The sequence below is a fragment of the Salvelinus fontinalis genome, unplaced genomic scaffold (genome assembly GCF_029448725.1).
Source record: "Salvelinus fontinalis isolate EN_2023a unplaced genomic scaffold, ASM2944872v1 scaffold_0694, whole genome shotgun sequence".
Lineage (NCBI taxonomy): Eukaryota > Metazoa > Chordata > Actinopteri > Salmoniformes > Salmonidae > Salvelinus > Salvelinus fontinalis.
Window position 1 is genome coordinate 51895 of NW_026600903.1, and position 13704 is coordinate 65598.

The 13704-nt window shown below is 41.3% G+C and overlaps 1 protein-coding gene across 2 annotated transcripts in view; it reads left to right on the top strand.

Moving 5' to 3' along the window:
• Nucleotides 1-83: 83 nt before the first annotated feature.
• Nucleotides 84-13704, top strand: part of LOC129847072 (dysbindin-A-like) — a 46774-nt gene continuing 33153 nt past the window's right edge. Inside the window, exons 1-7 of one of the 2 annotated variants that reach the window (XM_055914853.1) lie at nucleotides 84-344; nucleotides 984-1037; nucleotides 1406-1453; nucleotides 2147-2207; nucleotides 2472-2604; nucleotides 4534-4666; nucleotides 10531-10553. In XM_055914853.1, the coding sequence (XP_055770828.1) occupies nucleotides 289-344; nucleotides 984-1037; nucleotides 1406-1453; nucleotides 2147-2207; nucleotides 2472-2604; nucleotides 4534-4666; nucleotides 10531-10553 (508 nt within the window). In that variant the 5' untranslated portion in view covers nucleotides 84-288. The remainder of the gene's footprint in view (nucleotides 345-983; nucleotides 1038-1405; nucleotides 1454-2146; nucleotides 2208-2471; nucleotides 2605-4533; nucleotides 4667-10530; nucleotides 10554-13704) is intronic. The other variant, XM_055914852.1, reaches the window with a different exon arrangement.

Sequence of the window (13704 nt, forward strand, 5' to 3'; positions counted from 1 at the left end):
AATGAATGGCTTCCTGTGTTCTATGTGAAAGAATGTCGGCTGCGCATAGCTGCGCAACCCTGATTCCACTCAACAACCCCACTTCATGTTGACACTGCGTCTGGAAAACAGCTGAGCAAAGACCAAACAACAGCTATCTATCAGAATTTAGCTACTTATAGAAGTATACAATCTGAACATTGACCCGTAGCTTGACATGGCACTTGAGGAATATTCACAAAGAAGCTAGCTAATACAGTTAATGCGACGACAAAACAACGTTTTTGCAGCTTGGAAGAAACCAGGAAGATGTTTGAGAATTTCAAAGAGAGGTTGCAGACGGTGCAGCAAGATTTCACAACGGGGTTTGTATTAAAGCTACTTTTATAGCTAATGCTTCATTCATGGCCCTATGTCTTGTGACCCTGCCTGTTCTGACATGGCTGTATTAGCAATTTAAAAAAAACATCTACGTTAATTAGCTAGCTAGTTTCTCCCTCTTTGCCAGCATGACTGAAAGGCTATCTAGCTGGATGTAACTGTGGGACGAAACCATCGAACACGTTTTGCGTATCTAGCTAATACTAAACACAAAACACTGGCAAAACACACCCAAGCGGGCAGTAAATGAAAACCACGAATTTAAATTTAAATTCAGATGCTGCCAAAGCTTATTGATACAGTTAGCTAACTACAGCTAGTTAAGTTGATTACATTCAGCTGACCATCATGTGCTGGAAGTGAGCGAGACGGGACATTCTGGACTGGAACCTGATGCCGGAAGGCTGAAGCAGAAAAAGTCTCAGCCAATGTTTATGGCATCCTATTCCCTATATAGTGCACTACTTTGGGTTCTGGTATAAATTGGTGCACTATATAGGGAATAGGGTGCCATTTAGGAAACAAAGTGTCTACTGTCATCCAATGAATATTTACATTGCTGTGACGGCTGTCCCATATATACATTTTTTTTACCTGCTCACATCTTTATAATTTCCCTTCAGGATGAAGACTCTGAGTGACAAATCAAAGGAGGCCAAAGTAAAGCCGAAACAGAGGTAAGGCAGACCTGTATCTATAGTGTCTCATAGTGTATCCATAGTGTCTCAGAGTATCTCAGTGTATCCATAGTGTCTCAGTGTCTCATAGTGTATCCATAGTGTCTCAGAGTTGGAGTGATAACATTTTAAAATATACATTTATTAACTTAACTGAGTGATGATCTAATATCAGATTGGCCTTTAAGATCATAATGAATAAAGACTATATGGACAGAGAGGACCTGATCTTAGATCAGCGCTTTAAGATGCTTTATGAATATGGCCCAGGAGTGCCAGTCAAATCATCCATTTACATCCACCTTCATTCTCTTATATCCTCTTCATAGTCTATTTCCCTTAATGACTCATTTCCTGTCTCTCAACAGACATGAACATCTGACACAGTTTTCTGCTGGAGTAGAACTGCTCAGTCGGTAGGTGTTGCTCTCATTGGATACGTCCAAATGAGAGCATTGGACACTGCTTTGGACCAGGCCCCACAGGTCTCTTTGGACCAGGCCCCACAGGTCTCTTTGGACCAGGCCCCACAGGTCTCTTTGGACCAGGCCCCACAGGTCTCTTTTGACCAGGCCCCACAGGTCTCTTTTGACCAGGCCCCACAGGTCTCTTTTGACCAGGCCCCACAGGTCTCTTTTGACGAGGCCCCACAGGTCTCTTTTGACGAGGCCCCACAGGTCTCTTTTGACGAGGCCCCACAGGTCTCTTTTGACGAGGCCCCACAGGTCTCTTTTGACGAGGCCCCACAGGTCTCTTTTGACGAGGCCCCACAGGTCTCTTTTGACCAGGCCCCACAGGTCTCTTTTGACCAGGCCCCACAGGTCTCTTTGGACCAGGCCCCACAGGTCTCTTTTGACCAGGCCCCACAGGTCTCTTTGGACCAGGCCCCACAGGTCTCTTTGGACCAGGCCCCATAGGTCTCTTTGGACCAGGCCCCACAGGTCTCTTTGGACCAGGCCCCACAGGGTCTAAATTAGTGCACAATATAGGGAATAGTGTGCCATTTGTTGATGCAGACATTGAAACAATCAGTGGTCTGAATACATGTACAGTAGCATAATGTCAAGGGAAGAAAACAGAAGGCCTTATTTGTTTCTTGTGTTTCGAAGGTACGAAGACACCTGGGTGACTCTCCACAGAAAAGCTAAAGATTGTGCGAAAGCTGGACAGGTTTGTATGAACTGTAGCTCAATGTATTAATTAGAATTGCATTGAATTACGCATCAAGAATAATAATACATGGGAACATCTCATCTCTCTCTCTCGTCTTCTCTCTCTCTCTCGTCTTCTCTCTCTCTCGTCTTCTCTCTCTCTCGTCTTCTCTCTCTCTCGTCTTCTCTCTCTCTCTTGTCTTCTCTCTCTCTCTCGTCTTCTCTCTCGTCTGTCTTCTCTCTCTCTCTCGTCTTGTCTTCTCTCTCTGTCTGTATGTCTCAGACAGTGGATGGAGAGGTGGTGATGCTGTCTGCACACTGGGAGAAGAGAAGAGCAGCAGTGGTGGAACTACAAGAACAACTACAGCAGATCCCAGGCTTCCTCACAGACCTGGAGACGTGCACCAATCGCATCGGTGAGTGTGCACTATGTCGGAGTTTAGAGTCTTCACTCTTCTGCTCAAGTGTGTACTTGCACACTCTTTCTCGGATGGAGTTTTACAATGGTGGAAACTCTCCAGACAATGCTTACACCAAGTGCACACTTGGGGGGGGGGGGGGGAAAGTCAGGACGTAGCCTACGTATCATAGACTGCACCAGGAAACCTTGAGGAGCAGTCAACAGTGGATCATATTATAGTGGAGAGAAATGTCACGATTCCCTGACTTACTGAATGTCAATGGCACTCTTAATTTATTTATTTTTGGCATTTTGTTACCATTGTGTAGAGTAGGTTGAGGTCAGAGGTGTTTATGACGGGCTGAGCTGTGTTCTCCTTGAGAGAGCGGTGATACTGTAGGGCACCAGCTGGCACGGCCTGCCTGTTACCTGGGGAGCTTCAGCTGGCACTGGGGTAATAATAGCTACTAGTGCCAACATGGTGAAGGGGGGGTAGGTAGGCAACGACAGAGACAACGGGAAAATATGAAGCCTTTTTACACATGGCTAGTTTGAAACACAACACGTTTATAGTCTAAGGAGACGGATCTGACATCAAATCTGACTTCAGTATCAGATTCCTAAGCCACCTCCGTAGGTAGCTTGAATTACTTCCACGTCAGATACCATACAGCACGGAGTAGTCTTTGATACTTTCCGTGTTATTCCATGCATCGGCCTCTACCAGTATGTATCGGTCTTCTCTAGTTTTCTACATTGTTCATGGAATTGGAACCCTGTAATCCGTGTTAGATAGTAGTTGGACTGTTTAGAACTCTGAGGACTTTCATTCCATCATTCTAGAATGGGTGTCTCCTGTCTCAGCCAATGAGTTGCACATGATGTGAATTGTCGCGAGCACATGGGAAATTCCAGTATGAACAGACTGAGAGATGTGTTCTAGGAAGGTGAAAGAAGTTGAATAGAATTCAGTGGATCTTTAACTTTATTTTGAATATTTCCATTTGTAAGATTTGTTCCTGCCCTGTATAGAGTTCCAGATAATGCCTCAAATATGGCACATTCCTTTTTAGTTGTCTTTGACTTTGGACAGTGATAGTGGTTGGGCTCCCGAGTGGCGCAGCGGTCTAAGGTTAGGGGAGGGTTTGGCCGGGGTAGGCCGTCATTGTAAATAAGAATTTGTTCTTAACTGACTTGCCTAGTTAAATAAAAAAAAAATGAATAAATAGTGCTTCCAAGTACAAACAGTTTCCTATATGACCACCAGATGTCAGTGTTCACTTGTGTTTCAGTAGTGAATAATAGTTCCTTTGTGTTTTATTGGAATTATTCACATGAAAATATTATACAGACTGGCAACAGTCTCCCAGCAGCAGTTGGACAGACACAACAGTCTCCCAGCAGCAGTTGGACAGACACAACAGTCTCCCAGCAGCAGTTGGACAGACACAAGTCTCCCAACAGCAGATGGACAGACACAACAGTCTCCCAGCAGCAGTTGGACAGACACAACAGTCTCCCAGCAGCAGTTGGACAGACACAACAGTCTCCCAGCAGCAGTTGGACAGACACAACAGTCTCCCAGCAGCAGTTGGACAGACACAACAGTCTCCAAGCAGCAGTTGGACAGACACAACAGTCTCCAAGCAGCAGTTGGACAGACACAACAGTCTCCCAGCAGCAGTTGGACAGACACAACAGTCTCCAAGCAGCAGTTGGACAGACACAACAATGAGATACAGCTTCACAGCACAATGATGTTGTCATGACAATAGTTCCATCAGGTAGCCTAGCAGTAAAAAGCATTGGCACAGTAACTGAAAGGTTACTGGTTTGAATCTGCTGATGTGCCATTGAGCAAAGGAACTTAACCTTAATTGTTCATGTAAGTCGCTCTGGATGACTAAAATGACTAAATGTAAGATTTTCCCTCTGCCACATACAGCCCACCTGGAGGCAGACTTTGAGGAGCTGGAGAGCCGGCTGATGTACCTGGACAACCTGTGTGGTCAGTGTGAGCAGCAGCGCTTCAGACACTTCCAGGTCCTGCAGCTGGAGAACTACAAGAAGAAAAAGAGGTGGGTTTTCCGTTCTCTCTGACCTCAGGATTTTACAACATAAAAACATTGTGGTAATTCGTCCTGGCTAATAGTCCACTTAATTTGACAACCATCCGCCAACTTTATATCCCTGAATTATTGTCTGATATAAAAACAGGTTCACCACTTAATGCACCACTGTGCTGCGTCCAGAGGGATTCCTCAGTATCATAGTACTAGGAAAAACAAGCTGCAGGGTCTGTGGTAAATGTGACATTTCAGACATTTTTTAATTTTTTAATACATTTGCAAAAACATCTGCATCTGTTTTTGCTTTGTCATTATGGGATATTGTGTGTAGATTGACGAGGGAATAAAAAAAAACAAATCAATTTTAGAATAAGGTTATATCGTAAACAAAATGTGGAAAAGGCAATGGGGCTGAATACTTTCCAAATGCACTGTATGAACAAGCTCCACATAAAATCTGCTGATCGCTATAATTATCACTTAGCCACAGGAAAACACCTTACTGAATCTACAAGCTGCTCATTTGTGACAGATGGACTAGTGTCCTGTCCAGGGGGTGCACTGGTACATCAAGCTGCCTCACTACAGAAACAGGAGATAGACTAGTGTCCTGTCCAGGGGGTGTCCTGGTACATCAAGCTGCCTCACTACAGTAACAGGAGATAGACTAGTGTCCTGTCCAGGGGGTGTACTGGTACATCAAGCTGCCTCACTACAGTAACAGGAGATGGACTAGTGTCCTGTCCAGGGGGTGTCCTGGTACATCAAGCTGCCTCACTACAGAAACAGGAGGTAGACTAGTTTCCTGTCCAGGGGGTTGTCATGTCTTTGGCAATGCCGGATTAAGTGATATGACATGCTATTCTATAAAATAATTTCTCTGTAATTAATATTACCTGTTAAGCTAATCAGGTAAATTATTTACTAGAAAGTCGGGGCACCACAAAATAATGTTTATAGAGCTGTTATCTTCCGAATAAACTCTTAAAGACCTGGAGATCTTTTACGTCAGTAGCAGTCAATATTTAATCCTCACCTTATTTAGTCTCATCTGAAAGTTGTATATTATTGGTTATCTTCACAAACCCTGGCTAACAAGTTGAATCAGCAATACAACATTTGGTTTAATTATTTATTTACTAAATACCTAACTAATCACACAGAATTACATATACACAGAATGAATCATACATTGATGGACCTGGTGAACGGAGCCGATATAGGGGCCTGTTACACAAAGAAAAGGGGGATGGGGTTTGAGTGAAAGAGCGGGAAGACTGAGTAACAAAAGGAGAAGCTATGCTATCGTAAATACAGTATCTTATGCATTCTAAATTACCGCCCATTTGAGAAAGGAAAATGCAATAAATATTTACTCTGAGCTGCGCGTTGGTAGATTGGTCGTAGATGGTAGGCCGGGTTGTCCTTTGAAGAATGTCTAGTGGTGAACTGGGGCGTGGTAGAATGGATACTCTGTCCGTCCTCTCCTAGCCCACGTTTAGCGGGCGGAGGGGGTAGCACTTCTTTAGTGAATAAGAGTTCAAAGTTCATACCAAGTTGCCATACTTTAAGCTCATGCTATATTCTGGCTGGTATAGTCGAAATTCATCCTTCCGGCGTGTAGGTCGTCACCTTCACATTGAAATTCATCCTTCCGGCGTGTAGGTCGTCACCTTCACATTGAAATTCATCCTTCCGGCGTGTAGGTCGTCACCTTCACATTGAAATTCAATGCCAATTTTGTTAGGCTCTTGCTGAGGTTGGCTTAGTTCTGTAGGTGGTCTTTGTCCTTTCAACGTGGGGATGGTAAGTCCTCACGTCCTTGGAACAGGTTATTATCTGAGCCCTTTTAACATAGGACCGTCGCCCTAACGTTCTCTGAACAGGAAGTTACATTTTCGTCAAGGGGCTTATATAGGATTGGGAGAGAGGGCCTTGTTTCATAGTTTACAACCACTGTCTGTTCACATGGGCGTGGCCACTGAGTTGGCATAGTTTACTCTATGACAAATCGTTCTTTCATTAAGAAGCTAAATTATATTTCATCTTTTCACAAATAGTTTCATTATTTAAACATTTTAAATTGCACAACAATTCCATGTGAATCTGATAACTATAATGTGTAGACTTTCTAAGATACAGTTTGTCGTCCTATCATCAGTAATCATGTCTCAGACGCCAACTGATCTGACATCATATTCATTAAGTCCCAACGCATATTTTCAACTGGTTGGATTACCAAAATATGGTTCCGTTTCCCATCTTTTGATGTCACCAGAATCTCTATGTTAACAAAGGGCTTTTTCAAGAGTCAACTCTATAGATTAGAGAGAGAGAAACGTGGGGGAAGGTATTTATGGAGGTCATAAACCTCTCCCATCAAGCCAACGTCATGACAGGGTGTACTGGTATATCAAGCTGTCCACTACAGATACAGAATATAGACTAGTGTCCTGTCCAGGGGGTGTACTGGTACATCAAGCTGCCTCACTACAGAAACAGAAGATGGACTAGGCCAGAGGTCACCAACCTTTTCTGAGTCAAGATCAGTTTCTGAGTCAAAATGCAAGCCAAGATTTACCAAGCCAAGAATTACCGCTCAGATTTTGTTTTATGCAACATTAACCAATTCAAAACAGTTCTATAGCAATGAGGTTTGTAATAGGCTGAAGGCCCAATACAATATCACTGCATATTGGCTCTGCTTCAATTGTCCTGCCAATGTTGTTCTTCTCAGGCCAATTTGAAATGATATAAAAAATGAATATAGGTATATGATCACACTGGTAATAGATAGTTTGTGTTATTACTTGTGAGGCACAGCTGAGTGAGCATAATAATTAGCTTTATTTATTTTTTACTGGACTGATGGTCAGTATGAGGGGAGGGAGGGAACAGCGGTGAGGCTGCCTCTCATACGACTCACCGTCCCTCCGCTCTCCCTGCCGCAGCTAAGGGGACATGGTCTTCCAGCTGATGGCGAAACTCAAGTCGCACTGCATTATTTCTGCTTCACGCACCAATTAATGTTGTTACTCCTATGAACAGAGAACGTGAAATATTCCTTGATATTAAAAATGACCCGAAGCCGCTAATATTTAACAACGCTAGCTTATCAGAACACTTTCCTCCTCATTCATTGCAACTGCAGTGCTGGTTGTAGTGGAAGTGGAAGTAGGGAGAATATGCATTTATGTCTGATGAAACTGTTGAACCAGGTGTTAACCGTGCTGAATAACCAGTTAAACATGAACTCACTCATACAAACAGCTAACCGTGCTGAATAACCAGTTAAACATGAACTTATACAAACAGCTAACCGTGCTGAATAACCAGTTAAACATGAACTTATACAAACAGCTAACCGTGCTGAATAACCAGTTAAACATGAACTTATACAAACAGCTAACCGTGCTGAATAACCAGTTAAACATGAACTTATACAAACAGCTAACCGTGCTGAATAACCAGTTAAACATGAACTTATACAAACAGCTAACCGTGCTGAATAACCAGTTAAACATGAACTTATACAAACAGCTAACCGTGCTGAATAACCAGTTAAACATGAACTTATACAAACAGCTAACCGTGCTGAATAACCAGTTAAACATGAACTCATACAAACAGCTAACCGTGCTGAATAACCACTTAAACATGAAGTCACTCATACAAACAGCTGCTCTCTGCTGTAATCCTTGAATCTCTCTCTAGTCATGGTTTCACAAGTTTTGAAATCTCACACTTTCAACTTATGCTGTACGTTCAAGTTTTTTCTTCTTCTACAGTCTATGGCACAAGCATACTGATTTGAGCTATCTGATTGGGTGGGCTGAGAGAGTGGGCTGACCTGGGGGGTTCTGAGGTAGCGGAACGCATGAGAGAGAGAATAATTCACCTTTATAATAAAGCATTGCATGCATATCACCGTATTGACATAGAGCTGTAGAGACACTTACTGATGTTGCTCACATGGGGACCATTTTTAGTAGCCCAGGGTCCTGAGAATATGTTGGCCTTTTATAAACACATTACATGAAATTCTACGTCTTTTTACATGACTGGAGACTTTGACAGAATCTTGTTGTGATACCACACACGATGGAAACGGCAGGCCACTATGACACTGACACACTGAGAATCCCAGATCAATTAAAAACGTCCTAGTCTTGAATCCATCACCAGCCCAGGCCTCGGTGTGTGGAGACATGTTGTAGGTTACAATATGAGGAGGAAATTATAGTCCTTTTTTATGTTACCTTTTATTTAACTAGGCAAGTCAGTTAAGAACTAATTGTTATTTACAATGACGGTCTACACCGGCCAAACCTGGACGGCGCTGGACCAATTGTGCACCGCCCTATGGTGGCTACAATCCACAGCTATTGGTCCTCTGTGGCTAAATTCTATGCTTCTTCCTGGTGTAGTATTCTGAATTATTACATTTATTTCAACAGACAGACAACAGACAGCAGTAATTCTATAACGTTGGCAAATGTATTTCCATTAACCAGGGGTGCTGCAGTTTGTTCAGAACCCTTCACGTGGCTATGATTCTATAAGGAAATAAATGATGCAGGGCAACGCTGGAGAGATGAGTTTCTCCTCATGTCTAGCAGAGTAGAGGGAGCGAGATAACAACTAGAATGAGATTCACTTTCAGTGATTTATGTGAGACATAATGAAGCGCTTCTCCCACCGCCGCCGCCACGCGTCAAACTGGTTACAATGTTGCATAAACCCGGACCGGCCCAACCCAACTCTTTAGAATCTACTTTTATACATTATGTTTTTTTGTGGGGGCAGGAGAATGAACTGAGGCAACTGGAATTAATTTTTATTGGCTTTGATTAGAATGTTTACATTGTAAAATTATTTGTCATTCCTGGAGAGGTACCGGATCCGGCCAAATAGGCTCCGGAACAAATCAGTCGGAAACGGAGAGGTGCCGGGTCCTGATCCGGATCAAATTAAGCACTGGTCCAATGTCATCTGTTCAAAGGAAAACAACATGCCTGTGATTCATGTCAGGCCTGGGCATTATAGTGCTTATAGTCTGTTCAAAGGAAAACAACATGCCTGTGATTCATGTCAGGCCTTGGCATTATAGTGCTTATAGTCGTCCGGGTTTGGCCGGGGTAGGCAGTCATGATAAATAAGAATTTGTTCTTAACTGACGTGCCTACTTAAATAAAAGGTTAAATAAAAAACATTTGTGTTTTTAGTTGTACTTTGCCATTAAACAGGCTCCTATAGCCCTGGCTGTTAAGTGATGTGTAAACCCAGGCAGCTGAAAGACTTTGTTTCTGGCCTTGATTCACAGATGGGAGGTTATTGTTCTTCTGAGGGTGTAGACTAGAGAGAGAGAGGAGCTGATGGGAGGTTATTGTTCATCTGAGGGTGTAGACTAGAGAGAGAGAGGAGATGATGGGAGGTTATTGTTCATCTGAGGGTGTAGACTAGAGAGAGAGAGGAGATGATGGGAGGTTATTGTTCATCTGAGGGTGTAGACTAGAGAGAGAGGAGCTGATGGGAGGTTATTGTTCATCTGAGGGTGTAGACTAGAGAGAGGAGCTGATGGGAGGTTATTGTTCATCTGAGGGTGTAGACTAGAGAGAGAGAGGAGCTGAACTCTGCTGTATCTGAATGCAGCTTTAGAATGAGCATCATGTAATTATGGACTCACTGTAGCAGCACTTTGCAGTTGTTGTTGTTAAATGAAAAGCATGTTACAATAGAAATGTCTTCCAGTTATTCCTGGTCCTGCAGTTTGTCTTCATAGATAGTAAAGGAACAAGCTGTAACGACTCACAGAGGAGGACTGACACTAGTGAAACGACTGCTTCTAACTGTTGTTCCTATTTTCTTTACAGGAAAGAGCTGGAGTCTCTCAAAGGTAAGAACCCCTCTAAACAGAACATTATCCTATACAGTCAGTAAGGTTCCCTCTAAACAGAACATTATTCTGTACAGTCAGTAAGGTTCCTTCTAAACAGAACATTATCCTATACAGTCAGTAAGGTTCCCTCTAAACAGAACATTATTCTATACAGTCAGTAAGGTTCCCTCTAAACAGAACATTATTCTATACAGTCAGTAATGTTCCCTCTAAACAGAACATTATTCTATACAGTCAGTAATGTTCCCTCTAAACAGAACATTATTCTATACAGTCAGTAAGAACCCCTCTAAACAGAACATTATTCTATACAGTCAGTAAGAACCCCTCTAAACAGAACATTATTCTATACAGTCAGTAAGAACCCCTCCAAACAGAACATTATTCTATACAGTCAGTAAGAACCCCTCTAAACAGAACATTATTCTATACAGTCAGTAAGAACCCCTCCAAACAGAACATTATTCTATACAGTCAGTAAGAACCCCTCTAAACAGAACATTATTCTATACAGTCAGTAAGAACCCCTCCAAACAGAACATTATTCTATACAGTCAGTAAGAACCCCTCTAAACAGAACATTATTCTATACAGTCAGTAAGAACCCCTCTAAACAGAACATTATTCTATACAGTCAGTAAGAACCCCTCCAAACAGAACATTATTCTATACAGTCAGTAAGAACCCCTCTAAACAGAACATTATTCTATACAGTCAGTAAGAACCCCTCAAAACAGAACATTATTCTATACAGTCAGTAAGAACCCCTCTAAACAGAACATTATTCTATACAGTCAGTAAGGTTCCCTCTAAACAGAACATTATCCTATACAGTCAGTAAGGTTCCCTCTAAACAGAACATTATTCTATACAGTCAGTAAGAACCCCTCTAAACAGAACATTATTCTATACAGTCAGTAAGAACCCCTCTAAACAGAACATTATTCTATACAGTCAGTAAGAACCCCTCCAAACAGAACATTATTCTATACAGTCAGTAAGAACCCCTCTAAACAGAACATTATTCTATACAGTCAGTAAGAACCCCTCCAAACAGAACATTATTCTATACAGTCAGTAAGAACCCCTCTAAACAGAACATTATTCTATACAGTCAGTAAGAACCCCTCTAAACAGAACATTATTCTATACAGTCAGTAAGAACCCCTCCAAACAGAACATTATTATATACAGTCAGTAAGAACCCCTCTAAACAGAACATTATTCTATACAGTCAGTAAGAACCCCTCCAAACAGAACATTATCCTATACAGTCAGTAAGAACCCCTCTAAACAGAACATTATTCTATACAGTCAGTAAGGTTCCCTCTAAACAGAACATTATTCTATACAGTCAGTAAGAACCCCTCTAAACAGAACATTATTCTATACAGTCAGTAAGAACCCCTCTAAACAGAACATTATTCTATACAGTCAGTAAGAACCCCTCCAAACAGAACATTATTATATACAGTCAGTAAGAACCCCTCTAAACAGAACATTATTCTATACAGTCAGTAAGAACCCCTCTAAACAGAACATTATTCTATACAGTCAGTAAGAACCCCTCTAAACAGAACATTATTCTATACAGTCAGTAAGAACCCCTCTAAACAGAACATTATTCTATACAGTCAGTAAGAACCCCTCTAAACAGAACATTATTCTATACAGTCAGTAAGAACCCCTCTAAACAGAACATTATTCTATACAGTCAGTAAGAACCCCTCCAAACAGAACATTATCCTATACAGTCAGTAAGAACCCCTCTAAACAGAACATTATTCTATACAGTCAGTAAGGTTCCCTCTAAACAGAACAGTATTCTATACAGTCAGTAAGAACCCCTCTAAACAGAACATTATTCTATACAGTCAGTAAGAACCCCTCTAAACAGAACATTATTCTATACAGTCAGTAAGAACCCCTCCAAACAGAACATTATTCTATACAGTCAGTAAGAACCCCTCCAAACAGAACATTATCCTATACAGTCAGTAAGAACCCCTCTAAACAGAACATTATTCTATACAGTCAGTAAGGTTCCCTCTAAACAGAACATTATTCTATACAGTCAGTAAGAACCCCTCTAAACAGAACATTATTCTATACAGTCAGTAAGAACCCCTCTAAACAGAACATTATTCTATACAGTCAGTAAGAACCCCTCCAAACAGAACATTATTATATACAGTCAGTAAGAACCCCTCTAAACAGAACATTATTCTATACAGTCAGTAAGAACCCCTCTAAACAGAACATTATTCTATACAGTCAGTAAGAACCCCTCTAAACAGAACATTATTCTATACAGTCAGTAAGAACCCCTCTAAACAGAACATTATTCTATACAGTCAGTAAGAACCCCTCTAAACAGAACATTATTCTATACAGTCAGTAAGAACCCCTCTAAACAGAACATTATTCTATACAGTCAGTAAGAACCCCTCCAAACAGAACATTATCCTATACAGTCAGTAAGAACCCCTCTAAACAGAACATTATTCTATACAGTCAGTAAGGTTCCCTCTAAACAGAACATTATTCTATACAGTCAGTAAGAACCCCTCTAAACAGAACATTATTCTATACAGTCAGTAAGAACCCCTCTAAACAGAACATTATTCTATACAGTCAGTAAGAACCCCTCTAAACAGAACATTATTCTATACAGTCAGTAAGAACCCCTCTAAACAGAACATTATTCTATACAGTCAGTAAGGTCCCCTCTAAACAGAACATTATTCTATACAGTCAGTAAGAACCCCTCTAAACAGAACATTATTCTATACAGTCAGTAAGAACCCCTCTAAACAGAACATTATTATATACAGTCAGTAAGAACCCCTCCAAACAGAACATTATTATATACAGTCAGTAAGAACCCCTCTAAACAGAACATTATTCTATACAGTCAGTAAGAACCCCTCTAAACAGAACATTATTCTATACAGTCAGTAAGAACCCCTCTAAACAGAACATTATTATATACAGTCAGTAAGAACCCCTCTAAACAGAACATTATTATATACAGTCAGTAAGAACCCCTCTAAACAGAACATTATTATATACAGTCAGTAAGAACCCCTCTAAACAGAACATTATTATATACAGTCAGTAAGAACCCCTCTAAACAGAACATTATTCT